The sequence below is a fragment of the Lissotriton vulgaris genome, chromosome 10 (assembly GCF_964263255.1).
Source record: "Lissotriton vulgaris chromosome 10, aLisVul1.2, whole genome shotgun sequence".
Lineage (NCBI taxonomy): Eukaryota > Metazoa > Chordata > Amphibia > Caudata > Salamandridae > Lissotriton > Lissotriton vulgaris.
Genome location: NC_141698.1, coordinates 179,876,068 through 179,902,450, shown reverse-complemented (window position 1 = coordinate 179,902,450; position 26,383 = coordinate 179,876,068). Strand labels below are relative to the sequence as shown.

At 43.4% G+C, this 26,383-nt stretch overlaps 2 protein-coding genes across 2 annotated transcripts in view; one reads left to right on the top strand and one right to left on the bottom strand.

Moving 5' to 3' along the window:
• GID4 (GID complex subunit 4 homolog) overlaps window positions 1–26,383 on the top strand; it is a 121,556-nt gene that overhangs the window by 14,570 nt on the left and 80,603 nt on the right. Inside the window, exons 2-4 of the mRNA XM_086940830.1 lie at window positions 20,260–20,319; window positions 20,945–21,052; window positions 25,383–25,484. Coding sequence (XP_086796956.1) covers window positions 20,260–20,319; window positions 20,945–21,052; window positions 25,383–25,484 — 270 coding nt within the window. The remainder of the gene's footprint in view (window positions 1–20,259; window positions 20,320–20,944; window positions 21,053–25,382; window positions 25,485–26,383) is intronic.
• The window catches only part of ATPAF2 (ATP synthase mitochondrial F1 complex assembly factor 2), a 225,168-nt gene that overhangs the window by 167,505 nt on the left and 31,280 nt on the right, over window positions 1–26,383 (bottom strand). The gene's annotated exons all lie outside the window — the stretch shown is intronic.

Below are 26,383 nucleotides of genomic sequence, written 5' to 3'. Positions count from 1 at the left end.
TCATAAAAACACTGAGACTCTCCCTGGATGCCCAATCGTCTCTGGTTGTGGCTTCATTGTGGAACCACTTGGCCAATATGTAAATTATTTTATAAAAGACTTTATACCTAAGACTCATTGTTGTATCAGGGAAGGCATGGCTCTCAAACCAAGTAGAACACCCATTTAATCCACAAACAGATATTCTTTTTATCTTGGAAGTAGAATTGCTCTGCACTAACATCCCCCAAGTGGAAGAGTTGACTGTCATTGAGAATATAATCAATAGTAGAGAACGCCCACTTGCTGTTCCGACTTCCTTCATTTTACAGCTATTAACGCTATGCCTCAAAAAATGTTTTCTTTTTTCAATGGCCAATTTTACCAGCAGATGAAGGGCACGTTGATGAGAGCAGTTTTTACCCCAAATTTTGCTATGCTTTACATGGAGAATCTAGAGACTACTAAAATACTGACCTCTGCAAATCCAGGTTAATATTTTGTTCTTGTGCGGAAGCGCCACATTGACGGTATTTTCTTGATCTGGCTCATTGTTGAACTTCTTAGAATGGCTAAACACCAACAGTAATGGCCTACAATTCACATTAACACACAGCAAGACATACATTTATTTACTCGACCTAATGATTAAACATACAGAGGGAGACTTTTTCACTGCACAGTACAGGATGCCTACAGAAGGAAACACCTTACTACTTTATGGCAGCCACCATCCTTGCATCCTTCGTGATTCACTCCCATTCTCACAATTTCTCCGAATTAGGAGAAACAGCAGATTTTAAGGAGGACTACTTCCGTGAAGCTAACATTTTAGCAGGTAAATTACAGGCCAGAGGATACCCACATAAGTTGGTGCACAGGTCTATCAAGAGAGCCTGGTACAATCCACGTGAAAGTCTTCTCACACCCAAAACTAAAGACACAGAAAATCGCTTAGTCTGTGTCACTAATTTCTCCCCCATACCCAACAAAGTGAAGAAAAGCATTCTTAATCACTGGCCAGTGCTAAATGCCGGTAACTACAATTTAAAACAACAACTTTTATATTTTGCAAAAATAAAAATATTAAGGATCACCTAGTCATAGCTAGTCCCCCTCCCCTCCCTTCTCCACCCCCCAAGAAAACTACACAGACTCTAAAGGACCTTTGGGCTAATCCCTTTAGTTGGCCACTCAAAATGTGGCAACTGTGCTGTATCTCAGTATACTATCGAAGGTAAGGAATTTATAAGGAATTTATATTTAATGCCATCAGAATCTCTCTTGAACAGTTCTTTTTCATGCCATCCTATGTCCGTGCAATATGATCTACATTGGCCAAATAACTCGGAGTAAGGATCCCGTATCTGCCAGCATCGAAGCCGCATTCGTTGCAAGGTTTCAGGTGCCCCGCTCGTTGATCACTTCTCGATAATGGAACGCACTGAGGACAATATCCACTGGCAAGTAATCAACGTGGTCAAACCACCACCCAGAGAAGCAGACCTCAAAAAGATCCTTAACAAGGAGGAACTGAAATGGATTCTTCGGACCAGGGCCTATACACAGACCTAAACAGTACTGAGGACTGGACCATCCTTATATAACCCTGAAAGAATAGTGTAAAATTGTTTCTATGCTAGTGCCTTCTGTTTGCATTTACTAAATGCTGTACACTATGCCTTTCATACAGTTTAAATGCTGCACATTATGTACCTCCTACTGTGCACTTTTAAGCCAGTACTAGAGCCCAGAACGAAAAGTAAGAATGTCTTTGTATAGGTACTTCCTACTCATATAAAGTTCATGCTGCACATTATCCCTCTGACAATTTGTACCTATTAGCTTATTTTTATGTATGACTCGTACAAAATACTCTGCTGAGATAGCATTCACTATGGTTTTAGCGCTTAAATGCTTTACATTATGCATCCTATTCTGGGCATATTCACATTGGGAATATATTCCACAAAAGTAAATTGTAAAATTGGCTATGCACTAATGCTTCCTGCGCACATAGACTAAATATTGCAGAGTATGCTTCTTGCAACATGTGCTGTTCAGCCAATTGCTTATGATTTTTTTTGTTTTTTTGGTATGACTTGCACAAAGAATTTTGAGAGAGCATTACATTTGCCTTAACTATCCTTTCAATTTTATATTAATATATATATATGCCCATACTGCTTTAGGCATCATGCACTTAAAACCATTTCTCCATACTGTCACAAATGTCTACTTTCTTTCAAAAATATGTAACTAACACTCCTCTATGGAAGACCTACTTTGATTACAAAATGATTGCTTATTACTCGTTATCTCTTTCCTTCCTCCACTAATAATGTGTCCAGGCATGTTCCAGTATGGCTGCCCTCTTCCTCCTGGCACAATTTCTGCTTTAACAGACACAATTCCGCTTTAACAGATACAACATCACGCTCCATCCCCGCGCCGCCTCCACGTCATTCTTATCACACCAGTTCCCTTAAGTCTCCTGCATCAGGGCTCACATTGGTTTCAGCGCCATCACGCTACAAACGGCTTCTGCTGCCTGTCGTGGACTGGACTTTCCTTTGGGATGCTCCGATTTTCACTGTAAGTATTACCACACGCACGTGGTACTATGGCTCCCCTGTAGCCTGCACCCCACTGGTAACACAATTTTTTTTCATAGCTGTATCACCAGCGTCTGCCCCAACTGGATCTTGAACCCTGACTCATCGCTGCGACATCAGCGCCCATCTATATCGGTCCCTTCCTCTTCATCTCTTTGCCAGACACCACACCCGTGGTATGTATTTTCTTGCCACCCCTGCACTCGTAATGAATCGAGCATTATATGGAAGCTGCCCATTCTTAACATACCCAATTACTTTCTCCCATAGTGTCTCAGTGCAAATCCTGGACATTAACTCTCCAACTGATGGTTTGATTGTTACTAGTGCCACGACCGAATATCTCCTCCATCTCTGCCATAAGCCTTACACTGTTCTCCGTATCGGGTATAACTTCACCTTCACTATATGACGACCACAGACTACAAAACACCCCGCCTCCCTCAGTGACCACCAGTTACAAACCACATCATTAAGCGGCCTGAGGCCACAGCTCACTATAATCGAAGCATGCCCCGCCTCTTACTGTTGATTTGTACTATTTTATTGCCTAAGAAAGCACGGTAGATGGCGTGCTTTACCTCCCGCTTATAATAATCCCCACCTAAGCAAGCAATGTGCAATGCATTCTCGTTCTTAACCTCCCCCATCTTTGTTGTCTTTTTTTCGTTTCTCTTTTTCTCCCCCTCTCAGAACCTTGTTTGATAGGCAATCGCCTCAGGCAATTATTGTCTTGTCCTGAAGATGATCCCAGCATTACCTTAGAAGGATCGTACCATCGTCGACTCCTCGCACGCTGACATAATTGTATATTCTGTATTAACATGTGCTAGGGTGCTCTAATGTATTATTAGTTGACCTAATTTTTGCAATTTGTCCGGCCACAGCTTTTGTTTTGCCTGAGCTCCTTTTTACTCTAATGATCTATATGTCCCCACTTGTGTGTTTTTTCACTTTTTACATTAAATGATTGTCCAGTTGGGCAGCCAAAAATAAATGATATTGCATTTCTTTATACATGTTTTTTCCCTAAAGCTTCTTCATTAGGGACCATTGTTCCTTAAAACATTTTGTATTCAAGGTCCCCGACCACTACTTGGGTTCCTTTGTCTTTGTAAAATACCCAAATATTCACAGGCGCAGTACTCTGAACACGAATAGTTGTCAGCAAGGGGACCGCTGTTCTGGCTGGAAAATTTCAGAGCAAGAAGTTCATTACTACGCAAAGCACTGCTTTGTTCCCTTTTTTACAGGTAAGCTCTTTAGGGTAACCTTTACAGTTAGAGCGGAATGTTTCACAGTGCCTACTTTGAACAATTCTTTACATTTCACACATGTAGAAATTGTCCCAGTATAAATGGTGACCTTTGTGACAAAGTGCTCTGGCAAGTTCCCATACAATTTTCTCTCTGACTCAAAAAGTGGAAGGACAATTAGGGGATTCAATAGAAGAATCCCTACCGGTGGATACCCTGAAATTATACACATATCCAGTTGCATTTTCGCACAGCATATACAGCTTAATACCATAACGTACTCTCTTGCAGGTAATGTAGTGTGTGAGATCCAAACGCCCCTTGAACAATACCAGAGTCTTATTCACAGATCTTTCCTTGGAAAATGGATCTCTGAGGAATGACAAACGAAATGGTCAAGGACAGGCTGAATCTTCAAAAGACTGTCCTAATCAGGGTGATCTTGTGGCAATGTTGCTGCATTATTCACAAAATGCAGCATCCACTGCAGAAGCATATACCAATCTCTACTCGGAGTTGCTGGAAATATATCAGTTGCCATCAAGGAACTAGTTGGCCAATCTGAAGACTGTGATTGCTTCCTTATCAATCCCATGAGGAAAGTTAAACCCCAGAACAGCTTAATGTCATGGAGATTTGTGGGAGTCTACTGGGTAGCTCTGGATTGGATCTTAAGTGTGGCACTGTTATCCCTCAAAAACTGTTATTCATATAAATTAGTCTGCTCAACGTTGACATCCAAAAACACATCATCTGTAAACAGAAGAAATTGCTGGACAAAATGTTCTCTGTATTGACTCTGCACACTGAAACACCACTAAAGGCAGGCAAAACAGGCTGCACCATGTTAGGGGCAACCTAGGGCACAGCACTTTCAATGAAAATCCTCCAGCCCTTGGCGCAGTCCAGCTTGATTCTGCTGCACTACCTGCATATCGCTGTCCACGTCCAAAAGAGACGTCATCAGCACTAATAGTGTGACAGAAAATTCACTGCTGGAATCTTCAACTTGGTCCTCTGCTTCAGATGCAGAGTCAGTCTCGGACATGTTCAGAGGCAGATTCACAAAGCAAACCTACAGTCTTCTGGGTGGTCCGCATGTGGGCAGCCATAATGCTTACTTATGAAACGAACAGCACATAAGACCGCACTCTGTCAAATTAGAACTCAAACTCTGCTGTATCAAACAGTAAATAAAATTGACAGATAATCTGGAAAAACAGTATTGATACAATCCACATAATTAACTTTATGCTCTATAAAGATACCTGTCACTTGCCACAGACAGCTAAACGGGGGATCAATTACACCTACTATGCGCAAACGCTGCAAGCGCCAATGAACACCTGTTATAATTCATTTGGGGAACGACCCTTGCCTAAGGGGCCACTCCACAATTTGCATCTGTATGAATCACTGGTGTCTAGTGGATTTATGCCCCCTCGGGGCAGGGAGCGACCATTGCACAGGGGCCTCTCCCAGCAATAAAAAAATCCCTGGTGTCTACTGGGTGCATGTCTGCTGCGCAATCGCTGTCCCACCTGAGACACTGCAGCAGGAATGTACTGCAGAGATACACCAGAGGAAAAGAAAATCTCTTTCCTTTCTCCTGGTGTGTCTCTGCCCTCCTTATCCCTTCTGGGAGGAAAAGCCTTCATCCTGGACTTGCTGGAAGCAAATGGTGTCAATGTTTTGATGAGATCAGCTCGCTGATGTTCTAAGCTCTCCAGGGGAGGGGCCAGGGGTGGCAGCAGAAGCCCTTAGCTGCAATCCCTGGTGGGGGCATGGGGTGGGCAGGGTGCTAGGATGTCCTGAACACACCTCTGCATCAAAGTGCCGGTGCAGAGGATGTGTCCAGGACATCCTAAGCACCCACGGAGTTAATGAATCATACAGGCAGTTTTGAACAACTTCTACATATGGACACACATCTTGCCTTAGTTGCAGATACACATTTCCCACTATCCTGGTGTAAACAAGCAGGCAAAGGGCCTGTGTTGCATGACATTTTACCTGCTTTCCTGTGTACAAAATAAATAGGAAAAGTTGTTGTCCTTGACCCCAAGCAATTTCTCGGGCATCAGTCGATAGGGCTTCCACTCACCTGGAGATGCGTGGAGCGTACAACAAAATAAAGTACTCGTCTTGGTCATCGATAAGACTCACTCGAATAGCAGGTTAGAGGAAACTCCCTATTTTTAAAATAGAATTAGGAGTGGGGATTGGCTCCTAAGGAATTGCAGTGTGTTGAAAGCTGGGCACTGTCTGGTAAATACTGTAGGGGCTGAAGAACAGATCCTGTGCACACGCAAGTGTAGTTTGTAGTCCTTGAGTTAGGACCTGCGGATATGCTGAGAGAAAGGGTTTTCATAAAGGTTTCAAAGATGCCAAATACAAAGGTTCAGGTGGTTGAAAAATATTTATAAATCAAATGTTGGTCAGTACAGAAATAGTAGCCAAGCCGACACATGTTTTGAGATTATTTTTCTTTCCTCCCAACAGTCTCCTTCATATGTGTGTAATTCTAGCTATCAACTCAAGCAACATTGTGCCTTTCTTTATCCTATAGCATGACATACACTTGGACACCCATTTTATCACTTATTGTCACTTCACTTGCCTTTTACCTACGCCGGTGTTCTGTTTTCCATGTTTTCATTTAGGATATCCAGAGAGAGCACATCTTCTGACTTCCCCATACTCTGACTTTCTTTTTATACCTGTCCACATTATCCAGCGCCGTGCTGTAATTGCAGCGGTTTTCGGCGTGCATCTTTGTTTTTCTTTTTGTCTTCTTTTAGGTCACCCGGAAACATAATTCAGGACCCTTTTCACTGACAGACCTTAGCTCTTTTCTCTCGTACCACTCAACAGCTATTACCCGTGGTCTCAAATGCATTACTGTGCTCTTCACTTATGTTGGGGATCTGTTATTTGACGCCATATCACTTCATGACTTTACGCACCATAGGGTTTCCAGAGTCACCTAGTTTTTACTCTCACAATTAATCACGTGTCAAACTGTTGAAAGAATAATCTTTATATGTTTAGGTTCTAATCGTCGATTTTTAACATTTTTAATTTTATCTTGTTTTTCCTAATTTTGACCTTTTTTTCTTCCCCCTTTTATTTTGTCCTTCCTAGCCCTGATGAGTCACATCTCCTTCACGGTGTGACGAAACACGTGTCGGCTTGGTACTATTTCTGTACTGACCAACATTTGATTTATAAATATTTTTCAACCACCTGAACCTTTGTATTTAGCATCTTTGAAACCTTTACGAAAACCCTTTCTCTCCGCATATCCGCAGGTCCTAACTCCAGGACTACAAACTACACTTGCGTGTGCACATGATCTGTTCTTCAAACTTTTGGTGTAGGCCTCCCTACACTTTCGCAGGGGTTGTTTTTTCCTTTGGGTTTGTGTTCCCCTGTCCTGTTCTGCACCACGTGCCCTCTGCACTAACATTTAAGAAACAAGATCAAACTGCACTGAGCGCCATTACTTCTTGCTCCCTAAACTCAAATCCCATTCTTTTCCAAAATACTGTAGGGGCTTCCTAAATGTGGGGCCATCTTACGACAAGTCTTGTGATGTCTTTAAATCAAACATGATTCTTTATCGGGGGGTAGCTACACTTTGCCACGCATCAAAGCGACATGGGAGAGGTCCACAGAGTAATTCCTGGACCTTTGCTGTCTGAGTCCTTATTCAAATACTCTAAAACACTCATTACCTAATGTATGCAAATTCTTTATTACTTAGAGTAGCAGATGAGACCATATGCATTTACTTTATTCACACTGAAGGCTTAATGAAATGGTGATTGCTGTCACACCTCCTTAATATTTTCTTAGTAAATAGCTCACTGAATTATACTAAACATATACCTGATGTTAAAAATAAGTCTGTGTGCTTTCGTAAATTGTTGGTTGGTTGAAATGAGTAGAACATTCATTCTTGGTAGAATCGTTGAATACACTAAATTAGAGACTAGACACCTCAGCATGTCTAACAATACAAATCCACCTTCAGTGTGATCAATATTTGAGGTTGTATAATCTCCCGAAATCTGATGCAGCATTTTCGTGGACAGACTAGGATTTATGTAGGGCATTAGAATCTAAAGGGCAATGAGAAGTGAGACCTTTTAACAAAAAGCATTGTACATTCTAAATATGTGTTTTATGCAGTATAGTGTCATTTCGTTTAAAATGTTTTGTAGTTCAGAGTTTGGTCGAACACATATTTACTTGAGTTTTTTTTTAGGTCTCGTAGCGAAAACACATCGCTAGAGATCTATTGTTAGCGACTGTGCTTCCCAGGAGACAGTCCCGGCCGCGCGCATCGCCTTGGAGTTGATTTGAAACTGGAACGCACGCTGTGGCCAGGCGCTGTCTCCTGGGAAGCTCAAGCACCACACACACATGCGCATACACACACACACAAGCGCCCATGCACGCACGCACATACATACATCCAGAGACACCCCCCCTGACACATACACACACACACAAGTGCACCGAGGCCCCCTCTCCCCCGCCGTCACCGTCGCACACATACATACACACACGAGCATACACGCACACACACACAAGTGCACCAAGCCCCCCCAGCCTTTTGGAACTTACCTGGCCAATGTCGGTGACTCTGCTCTCAGCACGCGGCGCCCAACCTCCTGCTGGCGTGGCCCCGGGGCTCCACACCGCTCACAGGAGCCCCGGGCCGCGAGACGCATGGACTCCGCCTGCCTCCTCTTCCGGTCTGGACGTGGCCCCGCCCCCGTCACAGGCGACCGCGCCTGACTTCCGGGGCGGCCGGAATACGACGATTTCATTGAAGCGCGAGCCTCTCCAATTTGGAATTGTACCTGCATTGCGCAGAAACCTGAAATCCATGGTTACATATTTTTTTTCTAAAACATAAAAACATCTACATGCAATGTGGATAAGCATTGAATTACTGGCTAATCTCGAATGTCTTACAGGAGAGATTGAATGTGTAGAGTATGTAGCGAAGATTGCATTAATAGTGTTTTAAGCCACTCTGTTTTCGACGCATTTAATGTTTTATCATGTTTCGCTTCTATTATGATTTTAAATAATTATCAATAATGATCCCCAATATGATAGAAAGACGGTTAGACGCTGCAATAAGTATTTTTTGCTTCACAACCCTTGCTAGGGCTCATAGGCCAGGACAAAGCACGTTTAAGCTATCAACTCTAATATTATAGAACCATCACTGCGCTTAGGCAACCGGCGAGGGCAACGATGGAGGCTTTTAAGAATCCCTTCACCCCACGCCGTTTTCTTAAACGTCAACAAGGGAAAGGAACTGAACGAGGGACTGAGAATAGTCATGTGAAAGGGCTCTGGAGTTAACGAGACGCAAAGAGATATGTATGCAGCTTTAACATTCCTCTTCAGCCTCGTAGCGTGTTCTGTCAGCAAGGAGGTAACAGGAGCAGAATCAATCCCAGCCTTACCCCACCGCGAGTTAACGTCCACGGAATGGGGAATAACCCAGCAGACCCAGAATTACCGACCTTTTCCTAAAAGTGCCCCTCCATACTGTTGGTGGGGGGGTTTACTGGTGTCATTGGCATCTGTTTTCAGCAGGTGATGGGTGCCAGCGGATGGCTGGTGTTGTTCCAGGCTCTACAGCCATGCCAGGGTCGGGGAGTTTTGTCCATATCCCTAGGCCCGAGGAACTTATGCCTTTGCTCACAGTCACTCTCCAGCCACGGGTTACAGACCACTGAACTGTTTTGTGAAACGGAGTTCAATGTTTCTGGACAAGGTAATTTGGGGGTCTGAAGCACCAGATCATTTGTTGTCCAGAGCAGTATCACCCCCCTCCACCAACTTCCCTGTAAGCCCCACTAGACAATTCAAAATAAGGCCCTCATTATGGAAACATGCATTTTATATAAGTTTCTACTATTGGAAAGTTTACCTTTTTAATAGTTTCTGTCCTACTAGTACTGCCATTCAAACTGCTCCAGCTATTTCCACATTTTCGCTCAAAGAATTGCGTTCACATCCTCTTCATGGAATTCCCGCTTGGAGGGAAACCTTACATGAATGTCATGTTATTCCTATTTGTACAGTTCAAACTAGCTTATTTATAGCTTCGTGATGCATTCGTTATGAGGTAGGCCATCAAGAATCTGCAAACCTCAGAGGGTATCAATCATTTATGTCTGCTGTTTGTTATGGTTTGGCTGAATGAGGTTAAGAGACAGCAGGGCTTTAAGTGGGATGAAAAAACTGGGGGGTCTCTCCAAGGGGTGTGGCCAGTGTAATTAGGGACGTGGGTTTACACATCTTACGCTAAAAATCTGTGTTTAGCATAGTGTGCAGCCCGACTTGCATTTTGCTGTTTGTCATTGCATCCAGATATGTGATACAAGTAACATCATACCTACAAGTAAGGACTATTGGCTTTGTCAATGGTTATTAGTTGCATAAAATACATAAGCTGCAACTAATGCTTGCCTTGTTACATATAATATTAAAAAAGCTTCCAATTAAAGCCCTGGTGACCTTACCACTATGTTGCTGCTCTTGCGTTTCAGAAAGAGAAGGGAAATCCAGAAGGAAAATGACTCTTTAAAGGATTTCCCTTCCCCCACAACGCTTAGCTGCCATGACGTCATAAATTCTTCTAGTGAGAAGTGAGCAGTGTGAGCAGTGCACATCGATGTGCCTGCTGTCTCGAAACGGGTCTCTATCGGCTATGTTTTGTGCCCTGGTGCTTTTTTCCGGACTGCAGTGACATGCTTTGAAAAAAAAGGAACCGCCGTGCCAGGGCTCAAAACAGAGCCCGATAGAGACCCGTTTCGAGCCCCCCTTAAAAAACTGCCGGTGCTCAGACCCCTTGAGACCCGGCCCACTTAAAGCCCTGCTAAGAAGGATATAAGGAGAGGAAATTAAGGAGAAACCTTAAGCAGTTTAGAGAAGTAATCGCACCAGATAATGGAGTGTCACACACAGATGCCACGCACCTCACAGGAGATTGCATCACGCAGTCACTTGGGCTGATCCAGTAGGTCAGAGAGCTCCCAGATTCCTTGGGCAGGTTAGTTCATTAAATGCCACCATTAAGAATTCTATAGTGGAACCCCATGTTTTGTCAAAGCACAGTAGTGTATTTGTAATACTCTCTTTTCCATACCTAGCCCCTCCCACATCTTGTGCCGCCAATCCAGTCAAGTCGGGACTCTCTCAGCTCCCCATCTGGAAAGCTGAACCTGCTTGGCGGCCCCAGATGGCTGGCTCTCCCTCGGAAGGTTTGAGAGGATAGATTAAGGCATTCGGAATCTCTTATAGTATATAGCTTGGGATCCTAATCTGTGTCATAGGTGTTGTTTATGTCAGACAACATGGCCTCTCAAAACTGTTGAATTCTCGGCCAATATATTGCCAATAAGCCTCACTACGGAAACTATAACCAGTCCATCACCCCTTCGGCATCAAAGAAGTCTCCAATTTTCTTACAATTAGCTTCTGGACACTTAATGTAGCAATCGCCGTCTTTAGCCGGTGGGAAGTCCGGGTGGCCTATAAAAGAGGTGAAAGGGGATGTGTGAGTGGAGAGGTGTCGGGACTCCTGCACCGTGTTCCATATTCCCACCGTAGCCTTAAGAATTGGCGAGATATATACCACAGCAGGTCGATGTTTTTTTAAGTACCCAGGGCACCTTCCAGATATGGGTTCCTGTGACTACTCAGTCAATGAAACACTAAGGTTTCCCAGAAGTGAGCCTGTACCATTCAATCATTTAACGCAGCTGGACAGCTTGGTAGTATCTCTCTAAGTGTGGGATTCCCAGATCTCCGTCCTTCTGCTGAAAGTCAAATACCAGTTTTTGGCAAAACACGAACCCAGTGAAAGTGTATGTGATAGGGACATGCAGCATTAATTAAATCCCATGGGCCATCAGGCTGTGAAAGCATCTTGGTTGCTTTAGTTTTTTGCAGGGCGTGGGTTCCCTGGCTCCTCCATCTTGGGGGCCTACCACTTGCTGTACCCAAACTATTACCCGAAGTTCCTTGTTGTTGGGGCAGAATGCAAAGACTAATTACCTTTTCACCCCAGACCGTCAACAGCTCAATGCTCATCCAGCAAGAGTAATAACAATGATTTTGGTGTAGGGCTGTAAATACCTTCTTTTGATAAAAATACAATCTCTGAATGGGCACTATTCACAAGATCCAAGCTAAAGAAGATATACTATTGTCGGCATCTCATTCAGAACCACGCAGTCTCAACAATCACAAATCACAGTCTTCGATTAAAAAAACCTCAGTTCGGAAAAGTGCACCTTGAAGTCCATTTGGACACCACCACTGCCATGCACACACAGACCCCACCACTGCCGTGAACACACGGACACCACCATAGCCATACACAGACACCACCACTGCCATGCACACACGGACACCACTACTGCCATGCACACACAGACACCACTACTGCCATGCACACACAGACACCACTACTGCCATGCACACACAGACACCACTACTGCCATGCACACACAGACACCACTACTGCCATGCACACACAGACACCACTACTGCCATGCACACACAGACACCACCACTGCCATGCACACACAGACACCACCACTGCCATGCACCACATCACTCAGGGGCACCGCCACATCACTCAGGGGCACCGCCACATCACTCAGGGGCACCGCCACATCACTCTGGGGGCACCACCACATCACTCTGGGGGCACCACCACATCGCTCTGGGGGCACCACCACATCGCTCTGGGGGCACCACCACATCGCTCTGGGGGCACCACCACATCGCTCTGGGGGCACCACCACATCGCTCTGGGGGCACCACCACATCGCTCTGGGGGCACCACCACATCACTCTGGGGGCACCACCACATCACTCTGGGGGCACCACCACATCACTCTGGGGGCACCACCACATCACTCTGGGGGCACCACCACATCACTCTGGGGGCACCACCACATCACTCTGGGGGCACCACCACATCACTTCACTCGGGGACACCACCACTTCACTCGGGGACACCACCACTTCACTCGGGACACCACCACATCACTCGGGACACCACCCACTTCACCCTTCCACCAACTTAATTACAATAACTTTTATTTAAGTATTAAAAAAACGAAAAGCCATTGTTATTTGTAATATCAATACATCTAAGTCATGTAAATACAACTCATATTGCATTACAAATGCTATAGGTGTCACATTTGCAAATGTTATAGCTATTGGCATTGTAATACACAATGCCAATAACTCAAACTTTAATGCTGCGAGACCTATTGCATTGCAAATGCTTGTTTTTTAACTTGGTCCGCAGGTTCACCCAGCCATCATGACTAGCATTTTAGTTTTCTTTTGATAATGAGTCACAGGCGTAAACATCACTTCAGGATGACTTCAACTGACAGCAAATTCTGGCTTTGTTTAAAATGTAAAAAACGGAACCGGCAATTAATTAGTGTTTGGCTGAGCTTAAGGGAGTGCTTGTGGCAGAGCTGTGACTCGAGAACTATTGGCGACATCTTGGGGTCCAAAGAAGTACATACCGGGTCGCGGATTTTAGGCTATTACTAATAATTGTATATAAACTGAAAGCAGCCTCACTGGTTTCAGTTAGTGTATATTAGTTTCATACCTTTTCTTACACACTTAGAGAAATTCTTGCATTTGATGTCTGGAAAACATGACTGATGTGGAACCAATTTATATTGAGTTTTGATCATAATACGTAATAGCAGACGGTCCGATCTAGTCGGCATTTCAAACCAAACGCTCATTACAGTGCAAAGTACATCGCAACAGGAGTACATGGTTCGATATGAATGAACTTAAAGTCTCTGCAAACATAACAAGATAGCATATCACAAAGACAACCTAGGCGTTACTAAAGCCAGCATCCAAATTCCCTTACAGTCCAGTCATGGGGGTAATTTTTGTGGCATCTTGCACAAAGGCCATTACTAAGTTTTCATACTTCAATATGTGTATTCAAAGTGGGTGAAGTGTTACTTGTTACACAGAAGCAAAGTTTGTAATAGTCTGCATTACCCGTTTACTATAGAGACAACTATATGGTAAAGCTCTGTTGGTAAGATGCTGAAATGTACTGCTATTCTTTAAATAGAAACAATGACACATGGTAACTAATTATCTGAAAGCTGTTTGTCAGAAAATGGATCTGCCAAGATGGTCCTTTCTTGGTTTTCACAGTTGAATTGGGTTATCCATAAGCTGAGGTTTCATTTTAGTCTGGTTGCAAGAATATGAGCAGTGAGTGATGCTGCCAGAATTTGTGCTTGACATTTAGGTGTGAGGCATGAATATCGCAAATGAAAACCAACTTCAAAGTACGGCTTGCTGTATTGATGGGTATTCAACTCTTGAAACAGTTTTTTAATTTGACCTATTGCAGAAACCTACCCCTCAAGGTTCAGCTCTAGTCCATCAGGGTTGAATAATTTCCAGATTTTCTCGTTATTTAAAGTTTATGTATGACTTACCTAAAAGATAATCATTTACAGAGTGGTTAGCCCAAAAATTTGAAATGGCCCAGCTATTCCACCCATATGATGGGCACTTCTTTTCTAAGAAATTCCCATTTAGATTTATTATGTATGTATGTTCTGTGGATTCATAGGAAATCCACCATGCCTCTGTTCTGCCTGTTAAATGTTGGCTACCTAAAAATATACATTTTTTTAAACCCTTATATTAATCAAAACGATTGCAGAAGTGTATACATTTGTTTAGGCTTTGTCTTGCTTGACAGTGCAGTTGCGCTATTTTGAGGAGCTTAGGTGCCACCCACCCGTTAATTTACCTCTCTACAAATTTTTATGGGGGATATGCTTCCACTGAAAGAGTGCTTGCATTGCACTATTTGCCTTGGGGAAAGTTTATGATCAGTACAGAAGGCCTGAGTTTCTTATGGTGACAATCCATTGTTCAAGACTGATCTGTTTATTATGCCAGGTTACTGCAAAGGTACCGGTTACATTGCCTTTATTGTGCCTAGCATATAAAAGCGAATAGGCATTTAAGGATGGGCTATCATGATAGTCCTAAAGCATAAGTATCTCTCAGATTACTTTTGAGGTTTTTGGTGTTGGTTACTCCCTGACAAACCTTGGCAGCAGAATATTTTCAATCCCTGCTAAGGTTGTATATATCTTTGCCAACTGTAATTTTGTAAATGTTTGTATTTTTAGGAATGCATGTCTGTATGATGCCTTGTACGAAAGCGTTTGCTGCAGACACTAAGTATTAGTTATGGTGGCAAGTCAAAAATAAAAATAAAGGCTATAGGCTTGATTGGTTCATTGGGAAAGGGTAATTCGTAGGCCATAGATCTGAGCCGGGTCTTGCCCGAATGAGATAATTAATTGTGAATCGTCAGCATAAGATATTATGTTAGTCGCAGGATGTAACAATCTGTATGGGGGGGCACATAGATGTTAGAGAGGGGGGCTCAGGGAGCATCCCTGAGTGGCCCCTTTGTCCATGGACATGGTTCGAGATTTAAAAGGGTTTAGTGAGATCACCTGAGTCCGAATTTCCCAAAAACCTTTGAACCAATCCAAGGTCTTTCCATAAATACCTACCTCATAAAGTCTTCGAACCAGGATGTAATGGGAGAGCGTATCGAAGGCAGCAGAGAAATCGAGTAAAGCCAGCATAGCCAGAGTGCCAGCATCCAATAGAAGTCTAATCGATCAACTGCTGCCACCAAGGCGTTCTCTGTACTGTGGAAAGCTCTAAAGCCAGTGGGGTAGTGGGGATGTTCCAGTAACTTGTGGTCCTCCAGATAAGAAAAAAGTTGTTTATCAATGAGATCTTCCAAAACCTTACCTAAAAGGGAAGGAGTGAGATGGACCTGTAGTTGGTTGATAACCTGCATGACTTTCCAGTCCAGCTGCAGTTTTGCTAAGTTCAATGATCAGTTAAATAAAGACCTGATGGGAGGCATTAATAAGGCTGACTAAGTTACTTCTATCTGTGAAGGGTCGTAAGAGGAGCCAGATTTAATTTTGTCTAGCATATTCTGCACTTGCTCTTGGGAGATGGCCGCAAACTTCTCCAGCAGTGCAGGGGAATTAGAAGGTGGAGAGTTATCGTTTGGCCAGTCAACAGGATCTACTAATGAGCTTGGAAATGTTTTGATATATTTTAATAATTTTCTCCTTCAAGTGGTCAGCAAGTGAATTGCACTGTTATTGTGACGTGGGAATAGCTGATAAGCAGACTAAACGCTTGGTGTATTCATTAAGCAATTTAAATATTTCTTTGGCAGCATTGCGAGCCTATTTAATCATGTTAATAGTCTGAAGTCTCCATGCTTCTCTGATCTGCCTATGATGAACAGCAAGGACTTGTTTATATGCATTTACATACTATTTTATCAGTGGTGGGATTTTATCATGGGCCATCTCTTTTCCAGTCATCTACTGATCGTTTTCTTGATTCTCCACTCTGATGAATACTAGTGAATTTTGGTGTCTAGTGGGTTTGGCAGTGCCCTCTTTGGGGTGGTGGGTGTGGACTATGTCCAATGTGTGTAGGAGGGAGATGTGGTACTCTGCGGTGGTGTTTATGTTGTCACGGTTTATCTTCGGAGAATGGAAGGCCATTTAAAAAAAAGGGGGGGGGGTTACTCAGTTAAAGTGTCTGTGAGCTTCTGCCCGCTCTCTTACACACTCGATACCCAGCAGACCTCGGAAGTTGAAAGCTAATAGAATAGTGATCAGTCCAGACTAAAGGCTGAGGTGGTATGTATGTCACAGTTGCTGAGAGCTTGTAAACAGAAGGTCTAGAGCATGGATACTCACAAACAATTTTAGAGGGACCATAAAGTTTGATCTGTGGCGTGACTGGGGGCCACATTAATTCCAGCAGGGTGGTGGTCGAGGAGGAGGGGTAAAGGTGGAGGGAAGCAAAGCATGTACATCTAGTGGCTTGACTGCATAAAGTGAAACCAGAAAACTAGGAATGAATCCTGTGTTTCCTACTTGACCAAGACTGGTCAGGTTTTAGTGTCTTTCACTGTTGATAGGAAACAAGTTCCATTGTCCGTTGCAGGGTGAACTCTTTGGAGTGCAATAAACCATGTTTGTACGGGGCCTCTCTGTATCTGGAATCTTTGGTTGCATACACAGGCACGGGGAAGAAAGAATGCAAAAGTTCATAAGTTCATTGATTACTGAAGACAAAACGAGGTGATGGTTCAGCAATAGGCCCTAAGGTTTGTGGTGGCAATAGTGTCTCTTTGCGGCTAGCATCAAAGGCGGGCATGTTTGTCAGTTTATGGCCCCAGCACACATACCAGGTTTGGTCAGCGGGTCAGATAGATGTTAGTCAGGGCAGGGTGAAACAAAGGGTGACCTATGAAGTACAAAATGGCTGCGGACGGTCAGAATGACTGCAGCTTATATGTACGAGAAAATTTTCATTAGACAAGATGGCGCAGTTAATGTCCATGGTTATCGTTTTGCCTTTAACAGTCCAAGGGGGCCGCATGCGGACCCCGGGCCGTACTTGCGTATCACTGATCTAGAGTGTGGCTACCAGTATGTGTGGTGCTAATGACCGTCTGCTGTGGCACTAACATTCCGAGATCGGTAAGTAGTTGAGTTACATCTGTCTGTTATTTTCCCCATGGTAGTTAGAATCACCCACCAAAAGGAAGTTTTCTGAAGTAAGCACATGTGGCACAATGCGTTCCACCAACGTATGACTGAAGACTTTCTTGTAACAGAGAACGCTTAACTAAGGCGTGTGAGAAGTTGGCCTGGTATGTGCAGACCACTAGTTATAGTGGCCACGTTGCACCAGTCCAAACATTCACTATTGAGATTAGGTTAAAGACCACCTTTAAAGAAAACTATACTAGTGGTAGCTGTGGAGAGCAGCCTTCAGGCTAAGTCTTGAAGGAATGTAAAGCAGCTTGTTTTACCAGTCTATAACCTCCTGAATGACCAAATGAAAGGAGAACCACACAGCTGTTATTATAAAAATATGTACTTATTACTAAACACTCTCTACTAATCTCTTTATGGGATTAGAGCACAAAGTACACAATATTAAATCACTAGAACGACATTAAATAGCTCAATACACAGGCGGCTCCAGGGTGAGACCAAACCATATACTAAGAAAGTGGTATAACAACCACGACTTGACTAGACACAGTGCCTAGAGCACGTAGAATCGCTGGGACCCCAAGGAACCACCCAAGGTAGTGACACAGAGAAACCATGGGGACGCGTACAGTGCGAACACAGCCGCGAGCTCTGTACAACTCTATGGGAAAGTCGGGGTTGGAATTTTAAAGTTTAAGGACACTTAGGAGCGGACTTTGAGCAAACCCTTTCAAACTTGGAAGGTTCTATGGCCAGACCCATGTGAGCACCGGAGTACTCGTGTAACCTAACCCAGGGAAGCCGGGTGCATAAGTTTTCAATGGTGTCGGGAATATTCGTCGTTTTCAATGGCGGGATATTGAAAAGTGCTGCTGCCGTGAAGAGGAAAAGTGTCCGGTTGGATCCAAGCCTGGATCTGAGATGAGAAGAACCTGAAAGCAGATGGGACAGTCTGGGTCACTTGCCAGTGACCAGGGGCTCGGTAGATGATTGCCCACTGATGTCGGGTGCTTCAGGTGAGAAGAGGGGATGATACTAAACTCAAAAGCCTCGGGGACCATGAGACGTCAAGGACGACCAAAGCCCGCAGGCGAGCTGTCCCACAAAGGATGTGGAGTGCAGGGGTGGGTCAGCTTCCGGATTGAACACCAACAAGCCTTGGCAACTGCAACCCACGTGGTCAGAAAAGATGCTTCGGTGAGGATCAGCAAGGTCCTGGTGACTCCTCAAACGATGGATAGTTAGGGCACGTCTGGAGCAACCAGGAAAGCCCACTGAAAGTTAAAGTTGCCTTCACAGGCCAAAGGACCAGGGATCGCAAAGGTACCTCGAGAGGAATCACAAAATACTAGCACACGGAACACTTGTGGAGTGTAGGCCAGTAATCTTCGGTGGAATTACTGCTCGCGGTCTGAACTACAAGTAGGCCAAAGCACAGCTGCTGGGGTCACCGGAAAGCAGATGCTTCTGCAAATGGACACGGTCCCAAGGGGTACGGGTTGCACAGTCCCCATGAGGGATACAGGTCTCAGGTTTTCTAAGCACACTAGTCGACCTCTGGGATACTTGGAAACCCACCTCCTGTGTTGCAAAAGTCTTCAGAGTCCTCCGGAACTTCGGAGTTGCAAACCGGTCAGATGCGTCTTTGGTGCCTCCTTTGCAGGGGAGTAACTCCTTTACTTCAAGGGATATTCTTCAGTCATCTAGCGCAGTGTAGATCGTCAAAGTACTTGGTTACTGTAGCAGAGTTTCGTCCAGGTAAATCTAAAGTCCTGTAGTTCCTACTTTATATCTAAGGAAGGGGTGGGACAAACTCTAGGGACCCACCTATGGGAGGGTCAGTACAGAGGGGTGGCTACACCCATGTCCTTTGTCCAGTTTCGTGCAGGAGCAAATGGCCTCTGGAACCGGTTTGAGCTGGACTATGCACATGGACTCCAAATGTTCCCCCAGTGCAGACATCAATGCACTCTGAGTGCACCCACAGCTCCAATACAGTAAAGCCTGTCTGGGAGGTGGTTACTCCTTCCTGTGACGGGAAACCTATTGTCCAGCCTCCCCTGCAAGTTTCGCCCAGCAGCAGGAGGGCAGACGCGTGTCTGGCAGCATCCATCTTGTGATGCCAAGGTTCTGTAAAGCTGGTACAGGGTGTACCGGTGTAGTCCTATTTCTCCCTTTAGGAGGGAGGAATCATACCTCTCACACCAGTTACAGGTGTCGAGGTATGATTCCAAGGTGGTTGACACCAAACATGACGAGTTTCTGTGCAGCCGTTTTAAGTTAGCCTTTACTGCAGGATTATAATGCACTTAAGAGTATATGGTATTTTACATCACTGACCAACTCCGGAGAATAGATTCTGAAGGCTGCCGAGGGGCTCTGCTCATGCATGGGCACCCTCACATAAAACCCAGCACCCTGCCTTTCAAGATGTCTGGCCACTGCTTTTTTTCCTGCCTTGTTTAAGCTATGCCATTGTTGATTCTGTTTTTTAAAATGTATCTTGCATTTGGATGTTTTATTGTGGGTAAGTGAAAGCAAGAATGAGTTGGCGACTGATCAAATGGATGTATGTGTGCAAGGATTCAATGACAGATGGCATGTATGGAGCATTACTGAGTGCTTAAACTCACCAGGAACCGAAGTTGAGTCAAATCTGTGAGGCTTGAACATTTTTTATTTGAATTATTTGATTACTTAATGACTGTTTTTGTGATTCCTAATCCTTAGAATGTGGACATGGAAAACTCTTATCTCTGTGGATACTTGAAAATTAAAGGCCTTACTGAGGTGAGCAGCAATATGTACATTAACTAATCTTTTTGTTTTGTGACTGAACCCAATACTAGGTGAGGAGGGGAATGAGGAAGCAGAGGTGAGTGGTTCAGGTCACAAATCATGCTTTTTAGTTGAAGTATGAATGATGCATGTGTATATGATGTTTTAAATTTGTGTTTGTGTATGCAATATGCCTGTATAAGGTCCCTGCCTTAAGCTGTCTGGGAATGATTCAATACTTGCGTTTAGTTGTAGGAAGGTGTTCTTATTGATAATGAATTCTCTCTCTCAGTTAATTGCATTGGCTAAGCTAACTTTTAGAGGTGTTGAAAAGTTTGGCTTGCCCAAACATATTGCAAGTATTTTTTGTGTAGGACATGGGATGAAAATGATTTACTAGTGTGTTCCTAGTTAGTATTGTAAGGTCACAAATATTCCAGATTTAATTTAACAATAAAGATAACTGATTATCTTACGAAATATTTTCCTATGAAATTCTTCACTTAGGCTTTTTTTGTGATGTAGTGCTTGATTCTAGTAGGGCATTATATTATACAGTCATAATGTGCCTTGATGGATGTCTTCTGGTGCTGTCTACTCTATTAATCTGGATGCGCTCTGTCCCTTTTCTCTGTAGGAATATCCAACCCTCACCACTTTCTTTGAAGGAGAAATAATTAGTAAAAAACATCCTTTCTTAACACGAAAATGGGATGCAGACGAAGATGTGGACCGTAAACATTGGGTAAATTATGTGCTACAGTTTTTTTTCAGCTAACATTGAGCCGTTGATTTAGTATCACACATCATACCTCGCACACCAATTGCAATGTTTTACTTCACCCTTGACATGATAGATGCAATATATATATATATATATATATATATATATATATATATATATATCCTAAATCTTACAGATATTGCATCATTGATTATCCTTAATGACACAAAAGAAAGTACTATGAATGTTCCTCACTCGAACATATTGAAAAAAATTCAGAAAACTGAATGTCAGAGCAGTTTGTGGCTCCCAAATAGTTATTCAGTCCATCCCGCTGTTAAACTATTGGTTGGTCTACCGCCTCCTTCGCTTGCCCCCCCCCCCTTCTCAAATTTCCTAAGCATCATCTCATTTGAAAGATATTGATCTACATTAGTTGATGCAGAGCAGTAGTTCATAGACTGCCTCTTGCTAGTCTTAGTCAATGATAATTGCCACAGTCTGCCTTCAGGATAGCTGAGGTGTCCCAACAGTTCATATCTGTTGTCTTGTGTTCACCATGTCCTCAGCTCATTGTTCTCGGCACCAAGCAGGGTTTGGTAGTTTGATGCTTTTCAGCTCCTTTTAATTTTACCTTCTTCCGTGTCCACGGTGTGGAGGATGAGTGCCTGGACTCGCTCTCCTTCATTCTGCTTGTGATTGACGTTCAGTATTTTTACGTCTTATTGCAGGGAATTGTTGATCTTTGATTTCTTTGTCCATTTGAAAGTTAAGCACATATGGAGACATCACTGTCCTGTATATCAAATGCTTTCATCTCTTAATTTTGTTGTCACCTGACACACCGAATTTTTATTCATGGCAGTAATTTGTTCCAAAACCTAATAAATTTCTTTGATACCCCAGAGTACAATCTTAATAACAACCATTTTATTTTCAATGCTGCTTTTTCTCAATTTGAAGAAATGCACTTGAGCCAGAATGTGTCTGAAGTGCAGAGCCTGCCAGGATCCCCTTGCCACCCTGTAGACATGGTTATGAATGTTAATGAAGAGTTCATTCTTCAGTGCATCAGTCAGATTATGCATCAGCTGCTAGTCTGGGTTACGAAGCTGAGGTGATCTTCTCGGTCTTATTTGCAGCCTCTTTTGCCACCTTGTTAATGAGCTTCCCTCATATCTTCCACCTCCTTAATCTACTCCGTATATAGCCACTGATTTTCTACTTATTGCGAACACTTTGGCTTGCAAGTGGTGAAAACCCAGCATGCCGCCTGCTTTTGTGATGGTGAACAATGACATTCCCTTAATGAGAGAGGATCATGAAGGGTTTAGTCTTCTCTTTTCAGAGGTGACTAAAACCTGTGATTTTCTTTCAGCTTCTCCTGCTGTGTAACAGCTCTAAATTTTTAGGTCGAGCCTGGGCAGCACTTGTGCTGCTCTGTGAGGCATGCAGTATTAGACTATAGACTTGAAGCTGTGTCCATTTGTAACCTTCCATGAGGACTGGCCCTTTTGCTTCTGTTACACAGTATGTCTTATTTAGTCTGTAAGAATTATTTCCTTAAATGAGTTTCTCCTACTGCAGGCACGACATGCTTTCCTGCAGCATTCAGCGCGCTTTTACTTTCCAAGCAGCCCGGAACAATGGCGGTCGCATCTTTGAAATTAAATAGTTATCGCTTCATCATGGTGTTCCAAAGGTCACCACCAGCCAGTGAGTAGGATGTTGCTCTGCCTGTTCATAGGGGCAATACTGGAAACCACTGATAAGTGAGCCTGTCCACCTGTGCAGAGGATAAAGCACATTATTGCACTGCTTTCAGGAAGGTGCTTGTATTAGTCCTGTGCCTTAAGCCCGCTTGGAATGCTGGCTTCTAACATTCACTTGGTCACAACTTGCCTCTTTTCAGATCCCCATTGTTTTGGATAATTTAAAGAAACTCCTAAAGCAGTGGCTTTTTAAATCCTTCTACTTAAATCCTTTCTGTTGTACTAGGTGTGGAAACTCCTTGGGGTATCCAAGCGCTTTACAAAATGTAAGTCCTTCTAGCTGAAACACGCCTACTCCCACATACAAGGCTAATCTGCAGTACCTGTGGTTTATGGTGCATAGAGCACATGATCAGTTGCAAGTCTTACCCTTTGGGGGGCTACAGTCCCTTAAGTATTTACCAAATTTTTAGAGGAGGTGGTTTCAGAATGCTTTCTCATACCTGGAAGACTGCTAAACAGATGAGTCTGGCGCAATTCCTTACCTAAACTCGACAGAAGATCCTACTTCCAGGTATATCTGAGAGTCTCACAATTCCTTGACTGGGAAAGCCTACCCCAGCAAAAGGTATAATAGCATTTTAGAAGCTGCTCTCCCTTTACCAGATTTGTCTTCCCCTGACTGTAAAAATGATGATGAACCGGTCAGGGATGATGGTATCACGTATTGCTGTAGTCTTCAATGCAAAGTTACACAGGTGTTCTCCACTGTAATGTCTTACCAAACAATGGTTACAGTTGTTTGGAGATTGGGTGGATCTAGAGTTGGTAGAGCACAGTGTTTAGCATCGACTATGGTGCTAGAGGAAGGGCTGCTTGTTAACTAAGCAAGTCTTTTCTCGATCCACCGCGGCCATCAAAAAGACTCCTCTGTCGCAGGTTGAGGTCCTATGGGTGGCTTCGGCATTCTTGGTCAGTAGTCCCAAAGTATTCCTCATCCGAATAGACAATACAATCACCATATTATGTATTAAAGAAAAAACAAAAACGGGGGGGGTTGAGGTACATTTTCCAAAATTGTCCAGGATGGCCAAAGTAGTGTGGCATTTGGGGCTTCATCCTCGCATATCCAGGTTAGCCACTCCCCTCCCAGAGTTGGCAGTTACCATGTCAAATAAAGGAAATCCACGAATGGAAGATGAGCTTCCAAGTTCTCGACCACTGCTTTTGCTGATGGGGCACCCCATCCTCCCACAAAAATGCAAACTGTTTAAACGTCATCTAGAGGTACCTACATCCACAAACCCATGGCAATTCCCTATGGATTTGTTAGTGGGACATATTAGCACATGCTATTTCGACACCACCTCTGATTCAGCAAGTGCTTTGAAAGGTTCTTCAGGTGCCGGTGATGTTCATTAGCATTGCCTGATATGGGCCCAGCAACCTCGTAGGTGTCCATTCACCCACACAAATAGCTACAGCATCTAGGTGAGGTACTTACACCTCAATCCATCCACTTTTAAAATTGTGGCTAGAGTTCTTAGAATTTAGGTATTTTCAGCTCACCAAAGAATACATGCCAATTCTGAAGGAGGTTAGAAAACCTAGAATACAAATGCATGTTATGCAGTTCACTGGTGACGCTTTGGCATTTACTGTACCAACTAAAGCCCTTAGCCTTCATAGTTCAACACATTGTCTGACACCTACTACACTTTCCAAAGGCGGAGTTGGTTTACACTTCCATATGGGTACACCTAGTAGAAATAACTTGCAAAATGGAATATCTGCATGTCTTCACAGTGGCTGTCATTAAGGCCTTTATATAGGGGTCTCATTACAGTAATCCCTCCTAGACTCGAACAGTCTGTTACTGGGACCTTAATATTGTCATGAATAGACTTATTGGAACACCCTTTAAGCATCTCTATTTGTATTCACAACCGGTTCTCCCCTGAAAAGTAGTTCTCATTGAGACTATCACTCTGTCTGAAGGTAAGTAAAATTTAGTCTGTCAGTAGAAGGACCCTTTATGCAGGTAAACAAAGACAGAGTTTTACTACATACACATGCACTCTTGTTTTTTTTTTTTTGCTTTTTTTTTTGCCAAAGTAATCTTTCCATTGCATGTTAGACAATCTACCGACTTACCTTTATTTTATCTCTGAACCACAATCACTAGTGGATGCTCTACACTTTAGATGGACACCTGTTCATCGTTGTCCACGAGAAAAACAATCAACTTTTTGGGCCTTTAAAAAAAAGTAAACTTTGGCAACTGCATCTCAAAGGCAGGACTGGATGCATTGTTGGATGCTTTTGACTGCTTATTGCAAAGCTAAATGTACATTGCATACTATGGGTAGGGCACATTCCACTTGTAACAAAACCATAACGTTCCCCAGTATTATTCCTCTGGCAAATTTATGTAAGGCTGCTACTTGTACGCCTATCCACATATTCATCAAGCACTACTGTGTGAACATTATGCCTGCTAAGAGGCACAAGTCAGGCAGACAACCACTTTAGGATACCTGGTACTACTTTTCATAAATCTTTCCCGTTCTTATTTCCTTGTTCATTGCCTAGGACCTAATCTCATTCATAGTAAAATCTTGGTTGTTCTCTTCTTGTAGGGAAAATTCCAGGCCTTTTATCAATATGCAAAAACTTTCAACTCCGATGACTTTGATTACGATGAACTGAAAACGGGGGATTACGTCTTCATGCGGTGGAAGGTATGTTACATTTTCAGTTTTTTTAAAACTATTTTCTTTCATTTCATTCACAACTCGTGTGAATTAGCAATACTGCCAAATCTAGTCCCTTTTTTTAGATCTGGATTGACAGTGATCAACAAAAATGGAGCTTTATGAACTACTGCGGAGTGGGGCTTAGGCTCTGCGCATGTATTTGTTTCTTTGAGTGCAGCATTTGATTGGGCATAGGTTCTGTCCTGTTCCACTGAAATTGCTTGTTTTGCATTGTTTGACTTGTGGGAAAGGGTATGCTCAATACAGAAGGACTGTGTTTGTTATGGTGTCAAGCCATTTTTTTGGATGGCCCGACAACTGTCATTTGCCTGCTATGCTGCTGTACCATCAAACGCGATTGTGCTACAAAATGTCACTGTGTATGCCATTTCAAGTGAAGAACCAGTACCTTGGATTGGAAAAGTGCATAGGAGCACGCTAGCGTGGTAACATTAAATCATGCATGCGTGTGCATAAAAATTGTGTGCCAGGAGAGAATGTATGTTATTATCCCGCTGTCTTTTTCCCCGCAGGGAATCACAGCACGCTCGTTACTACGACCGCGTTGTGCTTCCACATACCATTACTCCGCAAGTCTGAGGGGAGGCGCTGGATGTTGGAATAGTATAATTTACTATTCCAACTCCAGTCTGTGCAGACAAGGGAAGGTGTTGGATTTTAAATCCAACACCTCCCCCTCCCCACATCGTTGTTTCGACTTGCGGAGTATGTTATGCGGAATCGCAACGCGGTCGTTGTAACGACTGTGTTGTGCTTCCCTGCGGGGAAAAAGATTTGAGGTAAACGTTGTTTACCGCTAGGAGGATTGTGATGTGCTCTTTATTATGCAGTGTCATTGTGCCTCTGTTGCACATGCTGTCTGC